This window comes from Chenopodium album, chromosome 14, assembly GCF_948465745.1.
Source record: "Chenopodium album chromosome 14, dcCheAlbu1.1, whole genome shotgun sequence".
Lineage (NCBI taxonomy): Eukaryota > Viridiplantae > Streptophyta > Magnoliopsida > Caryophyllales > Amaranthaceae > Chenopodium > Chenopodium album.
The window spans coordinates 27,743,145-27,758,515 of NC_137847.1; the positions used below are offsets into that span (position 1 = coordinate 27,743,145).

The 15,371-nt window shown below is 35.7% G+C and overlaps 2 protein-coding genes across 3 annotated transcripts; one reads left to right on the plus strand and one right to left on the minus strand.

Annotated features, from left to right (window-relative positions):
* Positions 1-541: 541 nt before the first annotated feature.
* LOC145579119 (uncharacterized) lies at positions 542-4,887 on the minus strand. Of its 2 annotated transcripts, none has more exons than XM_081636395.1 (7): positions 4,761-4,887; positions 4,134-4,224; positions 2,112-2,330; positions 1,844-2,020; positions 1,539-1,763; positions 1,286-1,414; positions 542-986 (listed from the first exon to the last, which is right to left on the minus strand). In XM_081636395.1, the coding sequence occupies exons 3-7, from the start codon at positions 2,322-2,324 to the stop codon at positions 744-746; spliced, it is 987 nt and encodes a 328-aa protein (XP_081492521.1). In that variant the 5' UTR covers positions 2,325-2,330; positions 4,134-4,224; positions 4,761-4,887; the 3' UTR covers positions 542-743. The 2 variants fall into 2 exon arrangements, with proteins under 2 accessions (XP_081492521.1, XP_081492520.1); XM_081636394.1 differs by lacking the exon at positions 4,761-4,887 and adding an exon at positions 4,329-4,485.
* On the plus strand, positions 4,341-6,564 carry LOC145579118 (putative pentatricopeptide repeat-containing protein At3g15130). The gene has a single exon (XM_081636393.1). The coding sequence runs from the start codon at positions 4,485-4,487 to the stop codon at positions 6,288-6,290; it is 1,806 nt and encodes a 601-aa protein (XP_081492519.1). The 5' UTR covers positions 4,341-4,484; the 3' UTR covers positions 6,291-6,564.
* The last annotated feature ends 8,807 nt before the right edge of the window (positions 6,565-15,371 follow it).

Below are 15,371 nucleotides of genomic sequence, written 5' to 3' on the forward strand. Positions count from 1 at the left end.
CTTAATTGTGATTTGGGGAGATTAACCCAACAAATATAGTTTATACCTATGTGCATGATACACTTTGTTAATTGTTATAAAATTATTGTTTTATCTTTTATGCAGCCTTATGCTTTAATGAAAAAAAAATTCTCACAACAAATTGTTCTAAACATCATACTGATGGAAACGATGCTGGCTTAAACCTTGGTTATTTTCCATCGAACAAAGTAGAGTACAATAGATGAAATGCACATTATACTCGAATGCTAGTTCCTTCTATGTTACTCGGATTCGCGTATCTATGTCCGACATGAGTACGTGTCTAAGTGTCTGACTCGGCTATTTTGTGAAAATATTCTACTACTTTAAATTAAACTAAAATGAAGTGTCCAAGTATCATACTCATGTCCGAGTATCGAGGGTCCAACAGGAGTACTTGAGGTAAAATGAAGAGTCCGAGTAACATAAGGCAACACAAACACTAGTTTCTTAATACAATAGAACCACACCAATAGACAAAGAAAATATAAATCATAATACCATTGTGATCATTCCCTATATAACCTTTACTAATTAAGCATACATCATCCGCTCAGCAAGAACAATAGTCAATAGCAACTATATATGACACACTAGAATATGCATGTTACATGAGCAAGAGAAATCCCACATTTAGTAACAAATACAGGAAGGCCAACCATCTCAGGCCTACATGCCAAGCAAGACACACTTTTTTTATGACAATAATTCGAACAGTATTGTCAGCAGCACTGAGAAGAAAACCTTTCTCTATCATGGGGAGAAGAGAAGTCGATATTTGGGCCACGAGGAATGATCCCGTAAGGATTAAGGGAAGGATGACTTCCATAATAGTGCTTCTTGATGTGATCCATCTTCACTGCGCTGCTCATGCCAGGAATTTGGAAGATATCTTTAGTGTAATTGAACAAGTTTGGATACTTGCGGATCAGTTTCTTGTTGCATTTGAAGTAAACAGCATACACCTATGAGCAGATCGAGAAAACTGTAGTTAAAGTGAAGAGCACAATCACACAGAAATGAACCAAAATTATCTAAAGCATGACTCACAGGATTATCAGATTGTACATTGGTTAAGAAGAAGATTATTTTAGTCACCCTTATATCATTTTCAGATGCAGCTAGATGTTATATCATGTGTCTAAAAGGTAGGAAATTTGTAACACAAACAACTTGAAATACATTTATGTAAGCCTGATTTTTTGGATAGTGAGACTGGCAACCAGTGAGCTAACTGCTACTCTGCTACCCATGGTTAATTTACCTCATCAAACCGTATTAGTGTAACAAATAAACAAATATCTGCTTCAGTTAGCGAGCTGCCACATAGATATCTCTGTTTAGAAAGTATCTCTTCACATTTTCCCAGCGCTTCGTATAGTCTATCAACAGCCTAAGAAATGGATCATAAACAGATATCATCAGGACACAAGGTTGAATACCAGAACCATGCCTGTTAAAAGGCAACAAAACAAAGATGGATCATAAGGTAAGATTCAAAAAACAACGGTATTAACCTGATCATATGGTTCTTGTTTAGTGGCGAATCCACACCTGTAGACACCATTGTTGATCTTATCATATATCCATTCGTTAACCTCATCAATTTGAGTTCGCAAGTGATGGGGATAAAGGTCCAAATCCCTATTCTCAGCTACATCATTGAACTCAGAGTTTAACATGCGAATAATCTCTGAGCTCTCATTGCTTACAATTGTGTGAAGTTTCTTGTCCCAAACAACCTGTAGAAAACAAGTTTGTAAATCAAAAGATAGGGTAACGAAAACTGTCATGTTAGTGCCATAGAATGAGTGATACATACAGGAACTGTATATTTGCCAGAGTAATTAGCACTTGCAAGCTCATACAGATCTCTGATAGTCTTTACACCATTCAAAGGGTCCGGCTCAGCACCTGGTTCTTCAGTATCAGAGTTGGGAAAAACCCATCCCATATGTGAATCACCTTCTTTTGTTCTTTCCCATTTGGTTTTGACTGACTGCAAGTGCAAGGAAATGATGTGTTATACTAAGCTAGAGCTCTACATATGATGGTATGAACATTGTATCAGTTATAGATGCCCATCTTACCGAGAAACTGATCGCCTTTTCAAGCCCTTTAAGCTTCAAGAAAGAAAGGCATCTACATGCCCAAGGACAAGCATAAGATATATATAGGTGATATCTTCCAGACTCAGGCAGAAAGGCTGATCCTTGATCTCTTGAAATATAATTGCCGAATGCTGATGGAGGGCGAATGTAAGCACCAGTCTTTGCTGTTGTATCTTCTGCAGTCTGAGCCATGGTACACTAAAACCGAAAACAGAACAGGTTAGCAATGTTTTCTAAAGTATGACGAGAATAAATTTCATTAAAGAACCTATTATGTGAAATGAGAGTAGATGCGGAGAAACATATAGGACAACTAAATAGCAGTAAAATAAGATTTCGAAGTTCAAGTAATTGTGTAGTATTCTGTAGCATGTGATTGAAGCAAATTACTATTGTCTTGTTTATAGAAAATATGAAAAGCATAATATAGTTTTTCATAGATAGATCAATGGACATGACGTATGCACAACACAGGGAAAAAAGATAGCTTGAAAACTGCAATTCTGACATGGTTATATTAGTGTGATACCAATTCAGAAGCCCTCATCTCCCCTCCCCACCCCCCCCCCCCCACCCCCCAACCCACAATGGCACAAAGGAATCCAGCTTCTAAATAGAACGACAATTATTGCATTAAGTGGAGATTAAACTAAAAATATAGGAACCTGAGCCTGAAGGTCAATTGAAGCAAGGGGAGATTGAACATTCCAAAACAAATAAATATGTAATGCAACAATTGATGTCATAAATCTTAATGCAAAGTCCTCGTACTCCTCAAGTCCTCAACACTTCTTCAATTTCATTCTAATCTCATTCTATTTGTTTGCTTTTGTGCTAAGTGATTTGAAGGGCAGAAGTTTCATAAACTTGAAGCAGAAATCGCTGTACTTGTCCGATAAATAGCTGCTTCAGCAGATAAAACATCAAATTATCAATTGTATCATAAATATCATTAAGATATAAATTGGTGCGAATAGCAACCAATCAGTTTTATGTATATAGATCATGTCTTTACAATACTTAAATGTTTAGATTCAAATGTGTATACACTAATACACAATAACATTGATCTAGTATATATTACAAATACAGATCAGGTAATCCCTCAAGAAAAGATGTGTAAAACAGTTTTGTCAACTATTTAATCATTTTAAGGGGCGAGTTTTTAGGGTTACCAAGTTAGAGTATAATGTTGTAATTGGGTCTGATATTGGCAAACCAGCTAAATGTCTTCACAACATTTCCGAGGAATTCTAAGATCTAATAGCAAATTCTAAAACTCGCTTCCTATTTTTGCTACAAGGGTATTCTTACCAGGGACAGTCTCAATAATCTGGGTGTAGCCAGTGAAAGAGGGAGTATTGTGACAATATGAAATGACATGAGCACTATTGTCTTTGGTTGTCCTTTAGCTTTTCAAGTTATGCAAATCCTGCAGCTAGATCAGGATTAATACCTAGATGATTTTCGGTGATTTATGTAAAACAAAGCAAAACGATATATCAACTTGTGCAGCTAATAAAGAACATGATCAAAATTAGCACTTCCTTCCTATTCGGGTCTTATACTGCACTACCACAGCATTTGGGTTACATTGTGACAGATTTAGCTTGCTTCTCATGTTTATTACCTTGATAATACAGAACGAGCTGATCATACATCGGTGTTTTATGGAACTAAATTGGTGAAATTTCTCTATTGATCAAGACTTTTGATTTTCGACATCAGTTAGTATACTAATTTTGTTAAGAGGTAAACAACATGATGCTAGTACACCAGACAAACAAGATCTGTTAAATTGCAACATAATACACACTTGATCTAGTAATGAACAAGCTCCAAAACTAATCGTACCTCATAGACCAAATCTATATGATCAATTTGCTCAAACAGATTAGCCAATTTTATGTACAAGAAATACTAGAACAAACAATTCCCGCAATAAATTAAAATTCAAAACACCATTCATATATATAAAACAGTGAATTATTCAAAACATACCCAATAAAATGCGACTGATTTCTACCAAAAATAAAAAAAAATTCGACTGATCTTACTAGCTGCCGCCTCTTCCGCTGTTGCCCGAAGAAAACTGAGAGGGGAAGAAAGAGAGAAAAAAAAGTTGGTTAAAAGCTTCAATGCTTTATTGGGTGTAATATAAACAAATCAAACTACTCCATCATTTGACATTGTCACCTCGATAATGCAATTTGAATTAGTAATACAACAATTAAATAATGTCGCGAGAGCACGCCAATTTAGATTGCTTTTGCTTTTAATATTGAGGAAGCAGAAACCAAATTAGACATTTGTTTAGAAAGAAGCTTCTTCTTTCCTCTGTGTTATTTTGTGATGCTTTTTCCTGCTTGTTATTCTCAAGTGAGGAGAACCCACCACTTATATTTATCTTCTTTCTATAAATTTTTCACAACTACAATCTCAAAAGCTTCCATTAATCTGGGTAATGATGTATTATTAACTGAGCAAGAAAAAAGGTATTATAATTTTCTCAAAAATGCCCATCAAACTTCAGATTTACCCCATGGAAAAGCAATACATACCCAGATCATCAAAAACTGTTGTTTACATTCCTCCATTTATCTGCAGAATTTTCTGCTTAATATGTACCTTAAATTCGGGGACCTTGATAGTGCACTCTACTTGTTCGACGAAATGCCCCAGAGAAATGTTGTGTCTTGGTCTTCGTTTATTGCTGGTTTTGTGCGCCGTGGTTTTGCTAAGCAAGGTCTTTTTTATTTCTCCAGTATGTTTAGCACTGATGTGAGGCCTAATGAGTTCACTTTAGTTAGTGCACTTAATGCTTGTTCCTTTTCTGGGTTTGTTTCTCAGGCTTATCAGATTTATTCATTGGTAATTAAACTGGGATTTGAATGGAATGTTTATGTTAAGAATTCATTTTTGACTGCTTTGATTAGGAATGGAGAATTAACGAATGCTATTAAGGCTTTTGATGGGTGTTTAGATAAAGATATTGTGTCTTGGAATGCTTTGATGTCAGGGTACTTGCAGTTTTCACCCTCAGTAGTGCCCAGCTTCTGGTTGAGGATGATTCGTGAGGGCGCGAAGCCTGATGGGTTTACATTTTCAGCTGTTCTAAGTGCCTTGGGTGATGTTGGTGATGATAAGTTTGGAATGCAGATGCATGGTCAGCTTGTTAAGTTTGGCCATGCAAGTGAAACATGTGTTGGGAATTCAGTAGTTGATATGTATGTGAAGTCTGGGGACTTGGATAAAGGGCTGAAAGCTTTTCGTGAGATCAGTTGCAAGAATATTCGGTCTTGGACAACAATAGCAACCGGGTGCTTGACTTGTGGGGCGCCTAGCAAAGCGCTAGAGCTCCTTGGAGAAATGAAGATTGCAGGTACAAGAACAAATCAGTTTAGTCTTGCCACTACCTTCAAAGCATGTGCTAATATTGCTTCTTTGGATGAAGGAAAGAAAGCACATGGTTTGAGAATTAAGCTTGGAAGTGAGATGGATGTATGTGTGGACAATGCTATGCTTGATATGTATGTCAAATGCGGCTGTATTGATAATGCAATGACAGTGTTTAGGCGTATTAAGGATCGGACAACCATTACATGGACTACTATGGTTATGGGATTTGCTCAAAATGGCCAAGCATTAGAAGCTCTCCAAGTTTTCGATGAAATGATAACTGAAGGCGTTGAGCCAAATTACATTGGTTTTGTGTGTGTTCTTTATGCTTGTAGTCAAGGTGGATTTGTGGAGGAAGGATGGAAGTATTTTTCTTTAATGAGTCACCAATATGGAATATTACCGGGAGAGGATCACTATGTTTGTATGGTTGATCTGCTTGGACGAACTGGACATATCAAAGAAGCAGAAGAACTTATCTCAAAAATGCCTTTCAAACCAGGACCATTAGTTTGGAAGGCCCTACTTGGCGCTTGTCATATTCATGGGGATTTTGAAGCAGGAAAGCGAGCAGCAGCGTGTGCTATCCATCTTAAGCAGACTGATCCATCGACATATGTCTTGTTATCAAACTTGTTTGCGGATTTGAATCACTGGGAAGGATCAAAAGAAATGAGGGACATGATGAAAACTAGAAATGTAAACAAAGTTCAGGGAAGCAGCTTGTTATTATCTGGATATTGCTTGCTTCTTCCGTGATTTTTAAAGGTCTTGCTAATTCTCGTACGTTCGTTTGTTCCTCTTTGAACAGTTATCGCGAGTTCTTGAGCTTCTTTGGGAAGGAAGAAAAATTACCTATGGGCGGCAAAAAAATTTGCATGATCCGCAGCAACAACTTGCAAAAAGTTCATCAGACTAAACATCAGAATTCATTTGTTGAGCTTAATCATAAAATGTGTATGCTTTGAGCTTCTTCAGATTAGCTTGCATCTTAGTGTCAATAAACCAGTAAAAACTAAACAATTTAAGGGTTTATATCTGTTATGGGAGATTTTGTGCGACCGTTGACTGACGTTGATAGTCAAGACTAAGATATATAAGAGTACAAGACCATGTCAAGATAGTTACTAATAGTCCCTAAAATTAAGGAGATAATCTCTCTTGCTAAGAAGAAGTCTATTGAAGTCGTTGACCGTATGAGCAATCCATAATGTCTACATTCAATAGAAGACCAAGTAAAAGAGTGAATAACCACTTCCTACTTTCAAGGAGGTCATCCCCACTATTCTCCAACCGACCTACTATCTACTGTTGGCGTTCTATAAATAGAAGAGTCTTCCTTCCATGAATTCATTTACATCCTACGTATATAACCTCCTCCTAAATACACTACACTACATACTACTCCTTTATTCCCATGCAATGTCTCCAACCTCCATCCACATGGACTTTCCACTAAAAGTATCATTGCCCAAATACTGTATTCTAATCCCAACACCACTCATCTAAAAGACCACTACTATAATGTACTTCTGTAATATTATTGATCCACTACGCCAAATGCCCACCTGACCATACTATATAGCTACGCCAAGCTTGTTATATTTATTTTTATGCATGATTTATTGATATCGATTATCATACACATATTGTACTTGTAAACATTGGCTTTATGCCCGTATTATAATGGATTGGTAAATTCATCGTCACCCGCGGTTTTTACCCACCTTTATCAGGGTTTTCTGTGTCACCATATTGTGTCTCCTCTCTCTCTTTATTTTTCCGTCATTTATATTCCGCATCTAACGTTGCTTATTTTAATTTAGTTGATCCGTACGTAGCCCGTATCCAACATCAAATCCTACTTGACGAAATTTAGCATAAACAATTTGGCTTCGTCTGTGGGGATGCAGCTAGATTGAATTATCAACCCTACAAAAGTTCCTTTCCAAACACATTTAAACACATTCCCGTCATCAAGATATATCCAATCCCGTAAAGTGACTTTATAAGAATTATTGTTCACGGTCTCGGCGATGAGAAGTGGTGATCGACGACAACTTAACTTGAAATGCTGTGACAAGGGCAATTATCCTTGGCGACCTTAAGAGTTTTGGTAATGTTACTCCTTGTGGTTTAATTTAAAAAACTATTTTGCGTCTTCTTTAAGCTATGACAGACTATATCATCACCATCAAAGTAAACATCACACTTAAAGGGAAGGACGCCATGGAAAACACAGCTTTAAGTCATGGGTCTCGCAATATCCCAAAAATCCAAGGTTTGTCGTCATACACAATATTATTTTTTTTGTTTTATTAACGTTATTTTTAGGTTATGTTATCAGTATTGACGATGACAGCCAGCTTCGATGACGACAGTCAGTGTCGACGACGAAAGCCACTTTCGACGATGACCGCTCGTTTCGACGACGACATCAATTAATGTCGACGACACCAGTCAGCAATGTCCTCAACAAACAAGTGTCATCTATTAATGACGACATGAAGACAAATGTAGCTTTAATGATGATACAAGTAAGATTTTACCTATTGCAAAATTCAGATTTATTGCTTGAGACTATTCTTTTCTGCAAATATTTTCATTAAATTTTATCTATAACTCATGACATTAGCTACAGTAGCGCTTAGATTTATATATCTTGTGATGACTAATGTATGTTGTACCAAGCGTATTTTTAGATAATGTAAGGTTACATGTGGAGATTTATAATGTTAATTGATTTGTGACATTGGAATATATTCATCAACAACAAGTTGATGGTAACATTATATTTTGTGGCTAACTTCATTTCACATTGTTTGCATTTTTCATGAAGTTGCCACAAGGGGGCAAGATAGTATACTCTGATTATTAATCTAACGCTTTGATTAAATTTTGTTATTTGATCTCTGATGCTTCAATATATAATGCTTTGGTTAATATGATTATTTTTTCTTAGTTTTTAAACGCTTTGATCTTTTTATTTTATTTTTTGTCGATGCTTTGATTATGATTAACGTAATTATGAATACTTAATGCTATTTTGAATACATATGGTGGAGAATGTTATTTGTTATTATTTCATGATTAATTACAGTGAGTTGGTATATGAGAATGCTCTCGTAGATAATTTACCAATCTAGAATATAACACCGAAGGCCAGACTTGACTTAATTTTCCGAGTGATCTAACATTGGGGCTCGATTTAAATGACATCGTATCAAGGTAACTTTCTATTATTTAAAATGTATGTTGACTTCCATCAATCTTGTCACAAACCGTGGTAGTCATCGACACTATTGAGGTACACAACATTATCGCTTTTAGTTTCTACATATACATTGTCATGATTATGCTCTTTAATTTGTTGTCTAGCTTAAAGTATTTATTTCTGTTTCCATTGATCATCTTCACTAACGTATTATTACTTTGATTTTCTAATTATCATTGTCATTGACATGATTCTACCGCCTTAAAATTTTACTTGTTATGTCTATCATCTTTGGTGACATAGTAATACACATAATTAATTTATGTTTTCGTTATTATTTGGCCTATTTATTGTTCTTAATTGATTATCAGTAATTCTTGTGATGAAACATGTGGTTACATCTTGATTTATGAATTGATGTCATATGCAATATCTAAATCTTTTTATGCATCATTTACACTTCACATTTTCAATTTATTAATGACTTAATGAAAAAAATCCAACATTAGTGTTTAAAGTAGTGATGACGAACAGGTTACTTGGCGCCGAGATTAAGCATAACGATTTCAATATTATGTATGAAAACATCATATACCTCGACGCCATGAAGATAATGACTTCATCAAAGATCACGACGACATGTGTGAAGACAAAACCTTAATGTCACAGTGACGACGACCAAGGGTCACACCAGCAAGTTGTAACGACATTGGCAAAGGATTAGAACATCAGATAATTGTGATCAAGGGTCATGAGTCTCATAACGACATGAAAGTAAACTCTAACCCATTTAAATACATTTGATTTGGTCATCTTGTATGTTTTTTTTTTTTTTTTTTTTTTTTTTTTTTTTTTTTTTTTTTATCATTATTGCTTTATATTGCCTACATATCTATGATATATGCTATTCTTAGAAATAGCGTTTATTTTAACATAATATTTCAAATGCTTACGATAAGTCACTAACTAAGTCGTCAAAAGAATATCCATTGTTTTATATTATATTTTTTGCAGAATGCAATGAACGACGACGTTAAAGGAAAAAGGTTCACGACCAGAGCTCCAAACAATGGTTACTCACAAAGGCATTAGTTACACTAACATCCCCAAAAGGGATGAGTAAAACTGCCACTCAAAAGAACATCAGCAAAACGAAGCCCGGGAAAAATAGACCCTAGTGTCAGACGTCAAACACCCGGTACCTGAACTACCAGTTTAATCCTTTGTGTTCAGCGTCAGAAGCCAGGGCGCAAGGGGTATTGGCGCACAATGATGGCCATACAACGATAGTGTAACTTTTTCAAAGTTATTCTTCAAAAGTACACCGAGAGGATTGGTCGTAATGATTGATCATATTAACAAATGAAACACCGCAAAGCGCGCAAGTCTTAAAAGTACATATAGTGTCTTAAGTTTACAAAGTTTCATAAGCATGTAGAGTGTCGTTAATGTCGATAAAAATCGTTTTAGAAAAACATTCTTTTATTCATTTGCATGCCTTCAATATTTTATCTATGAAACATTTATTTTTCGTTCTCTAATTTAATTTGGTTTTGTCATGCATTGGTAACGTAGACACATAATGCCTAATGTCGGCAGCTTTGGAACTACATTAGAGTTTACCCTCCGATACAAAGTCATGCAATGATTATATTTGCTCACAAGTCTTTATTCTCAACGATGTCACAAAAGTTATCACATACGATAAATATTTTGTGCTTTAAAGTACAAGACAAAGCGATAGAATGTTATCTTCGTACAAAGACAACGTTTGAAATGTTATTGACCTTGATGCCTGAATTTATTATGACGAAGCACCACTTGGTTGTGACACCAAGTATGAACACTAAATACATTCAATGAACTTAGCGTCGGACATCGCAACAAAGTTCTCCGATTGGCTTTAACGCCATAAAATGAGTTAACACCTTAAGAAATCCTTTATCAATTGCATTCAAATTACATATGCGGCCTTATCGCCAGACACCATGTTGAAAAGAGTTTTTGTCGCCTAAATGGGCCGAGTTCGACACCATATGTCATAACAAAGAGCTAACGTGTCATCGTTTATTCAATACTCGTGGTTATTGCCATAATGACGACAATTCAATTGCTCTACCCTCGAATGAAGCGACCTTAAAGCAACATTACGATCATCAACAGGTTTGGTTTAATCTAATGTCTTTCATATTAATGAATTATTATATTATCCTCTAACGATATGTTGATGCAGGATCAAAAGTAAGTATATTTACTGTCTTTCTATAATCATTATCCATATTTAAAGGATTTCCTATCATCTAATTGTCCAAGTACTCAATCTATGTTACAACATTCGAGATTTGGCATTATCGCCAGTGTACACAGACATCGTTGGTTTCTTCAATGGTCTTAGCACCTGAATCACCTGTTTTGGCCTTGTCACCAATTTATTATTTGTTGACAATTTCCGACTAATGTCATGACCATTATCACAACCAACGTTCAACATCGACGACATCAAATTTCGTTCGTCGACGATCAGCTTCCGTCCGTCGATGATATCAGCTTCCGTCCGTCGACGACATCAGCTCTTGTCCGTCGACGACAACGACTTCCGTCCGTCGATGATATCAGCTTCCGTCTGTCGACGATATCAGCTTTCGTTCGTCGACGACAGCGACTTCCGTCCGTCGCTGACAGTGACTTCCGTCCGCCGACAACACCGACTTTCGTCCATCGACGACCAGCTCTCGTTCGTCATCGATGACGCTTGCTTCCAGAGTTGACATTAGCTTTCGACTTGACAAACAACGTCCAACAATATCATCAACATCAACATGGCAACAACTTAAGGCTACATATGAACAAAGTGCATCATTAGGAAAAGACAATGACGAAGACATCAAGAGTTAGGACACAAGGATAACAACACAAACATCGAAATGAAGACAGAGTCAAAATTAAAGTAAGTATAATTTTCCTAGTTTTCACAGTGCTCCAACTAAGAAAATGGGGGCTATTGTTATGGGACATATTGTTCGATCGTTGACCGGCGTTGACAGTCAAGACTAAGATATACAAGAGTACAAGACCATGTCAAGATAGTTACTAATGGTCCCTAAAATCAAGGAGATAATCTCTCTTGCTAAGAAGAAGTCTATTGAAGTCGTTGACCGTATGAACAATCCATAATGTCTACATTTAACAGAAGACCAAGTAAAAGGGTGAATAACCACTTCCTACTTTCAAGGAGGTCATACCCACTATTCTCCAATTGACTCACTATCTACTGTTGGAGTTCTATAAATAGAAGAGTCTTCCTTACATGAATTCTTTCACATCCTACATGTATAACCTCCTCCTAAATACACTACACTACATACTACTCCTTTATTCCCATGTAATGTATCCAACCTCCATCCACATGGACTTTCCACTAAAAGTATCATTGCCCAACTACTGTATTCTAATCCCAACACCACTCATCTAAAAGACCACTACTATAATGTACTTCTGCAATATTACTGATCCACTACGCCAAAAGCCCACCTGACCATATAGCTACGCCCAAGCTTGTTGTATTTATTTCTGTGCATTCTTTATTGATATCGATTATCATACACATATTGTACTTGTAAACATTGGCTTTATGCCTGTATTATAGTGGATTGGTGGACTCATCACCACCCGCGGTTTTTACCCACTTTATCGGGGTTTTCTGCGTCACCATATCGTGTCTCCTCTCTCTCTTTATTTTTCCATCATTTATATTCCGCATCTAACATTCCTTGTTTTAATTTAGTTGATCCGTAGCCCGTATCCCACATCAAATCCTACTTGACGAAATTTAGCATAAACAATATCATATTTCGAAAAATCATATGAGGATCATAGTCAATTAAAAATAGGTGAACTAGACTTTACTTTGGATTAGTCATAGAAATCGCGACATGAAATGCAAATTGAAGGTAATTGATTAACATATTTGTATCAACATTCTTCAGTGCAATGCTACTAGTAATAAGTAGTAACTAGGAGTATTTTCTAGGGTCTCTATACTAGATATACACATAAAAATCCACAAAGATTAGGATAATATTCTGCCAGGACCAAGAAATTTGGATTGATGGGATTTGATGAATAATGGAGTTTTTCTATTTTTTTTACAAATCGCTTCCAAAATTTCACTTTGGACAATCACAATCTTCACTTATTCTCAAAATCTAGTTGAAATGCTATAGTACATCACAAAGTGAAGGAAATTCAAAAAAATACTATGGAATTTACAACAAATTACGCATATTAGCAAAAATTTCTCCAGATGCAGCATCCACAAGGTTAACGAAAAAAAATTGGCAAGGATCATCAATTGGCAATTACAATAGCTTCTTTTCTAAGAGCATGCTTGTTCATGAACCCAAAATAAAAGTTGTTCATGTTACTATTCAAAAAAAAAAAAAAAAAAATTACTCCCTCTCTCACATACATCAACCAAACAAATATTCCAACTTCCTTCTCTAAATAACGAACCACAAAAAAAATGATAATAATAATAAAAAAATTGTTCATGTTACGGAGTACAATTTATGTTACCTACCCCACCTCAATTTATCTTTAATCAAAATTAACATACATCATAATTTACAATATAATAATCTAATGTGATATATAATTGATTATTATTACCGTTATTGATCACATATAACGAATTTGTTTCATAATAATATTATGGTTTTAATGAATAGCGATTGCACTTCCGTATTAGTAGTTTGTATTTATATAAAAAAGATTGATGATGTGAATGCACTAGTTCATCATATGTAAATTAGATAAAATTCCATGTAGATTTGACAAGTAAATGGATTATGAAAAGTCATCATGTGAAAGACCATCACATGTAATAAATGGACTCTGAAAAATCATCAAATTGAGTTTGAAAAGTATTGATAGACTCTAGAAAGGAATTGACAAATCAAAAGAACAATGTTTCACACATAAAATGACAAATATTTAAAATTTATTACATGGTTGCAATACTATTCATTACACAAACATTATCGATTGGAAGGTTAAAATATTAAGTTAAATATAACACAACTTAAACCCAACATGAAACAGAAAACAATGAATGAAAAAAAATACTTAAAACACAATACTAACACAATGCAACCTATTTCATAACATAACATTAAAATGCCCTAAATTTGCTGAGGTGTTCTTGGAGTGCGATGATCATCTGCTCCTCCCATGGGGCATGAACTTTTTTGGCAAGAAATTGTTGGAACATGCCCCAAACTATTTTATATTGCTGTATTTGAATGTTTTTCTCCTTCAGCCAGTTCAATTTGCTTTTTCTTTCTAGCTTCTTTCTTCTTCTCCAATTCTAGCCTCTCTAAACCTCTATCAATGGCCTTGTCCCTCATCCCGCCGTGCAGTTTGAGTTTGTCATCAAAAGATTCGAAAGTATCAAGTGCCTAAGTTGGTACTTGCTTGCCCTTCAACCTCAACTTAGCCTTCTACGCACCATCATATCGGAACATGATACAAGCTCAATAGCAAGAATGTCTCCACTTGTTGGTGTATTTGGTGTTAAATTCATTCCTTGATCTCTTATCGCTGCTACTGCTCCCTGGGGTGTCAACCGTCGCAAGCTTTTTTGATGGACAACATATGTCCCACCTCTTGAGTTGGAGCCGCTCTTTGTAAAACTGGAACTTCCCACAGGAGTTCTAGATCCTCTGGGCCTCAACAATCACATCATCAACATTTCGCCCGCTAAGCTTCCTTGCTTTTGCCTTGTCAATGCTACTATACCACTTGACAACAGCGAGAGCAATTCTTAACCACTGTCCCTTCAAACAACCAAAGATTCTAATGGCAATTTCCTCCGGGTTTGTTTTTCTTGCTTCGTAGCTGGTAGGACACTCGAACCTTCTTCCTGAACATTCGACTTCTGATTTGTTGCAGCAATTTGATCGTTGGTTGTGTTCATGTACGCGGAATTTTAAGCGGTTGTCTCAGTATCATCCTCAATTTTTTTATCGGGCTCTTCAATGGGTTGTTGAGGTGCACATTGGAAGAATGACTATGTTAGCGGTGAAGTTCCTCTCGGTGCTTGGAACATCTAATTCCTCCTCCTCATCATCGTCTTTTTCCTCGTCATCAACTGCATAATTTTCGTTTGTGCTTTGCCTCTTTCGGGTGTTGATTGACGAGAAATATTGAAACCACTCCCTGGACCATATTCACCGTAATTTTGTTGGTTAATTGGTTCATTTGAGAAGTTTGATTGACTTGGTTGAGCATAGTTAAAGTTTGGTGGGTAATTTTGACAATTCCCCTCAAAATTCAGGGTGAAACTTTGGGGGTTTACTTGTGGATAATTTTGTGGGTGATTAAGGGGAGTTTGAAGACAATTTTCTTAATGTATAGGATAATTGGGTGGATTTTGTTGTAGATTTTTTTTATTTTTTTAATTTTTGTGCTTTGTTGGAGGCTTTGGATTTTTAAAAGCATAATTAAGAATATTTGGATCCATAATTTTTATATTTTTTGGCTAGATTTGTGGAAGGAATTAAATTAAGACACTAACTGTTTCTTTTTCAAGAAAAAAATATGATTTCAAAAAGAGGTAATTTTTGAGA

Bases quoted from the DNA above. Each gene is read 5' to 3' on its own strand.
- LOC145579119 (XM_081636395.1), bottom strand. From the start codon at position 2,324: ATGGCTCAGACTGCAGAAGATACAACAGCAAAGACTGGTGCTTACATT. The intron at 2,021-2,111 runs GTAAGATGGGCA...TTGCACTTGCAG, and splicing joins AAAAGGCGATCAGTTTCTCG to TCAGTCAAAACCAAATGGGA. The intron at 1,764-1,843 runs GTATGTATCACT...TGTTTTCTACAG, and splicing joins CTGGCAAATATACAGTTCCT to GTTGTTTGGGACAAGAAACT.
- LOC145579118 (XM_081636393.1), top strand. From the start codon at position 4,485: ATGCTTTTTCCTGCTTGTTATTCTCAAGTGAGGAGAACCCACCACTTA.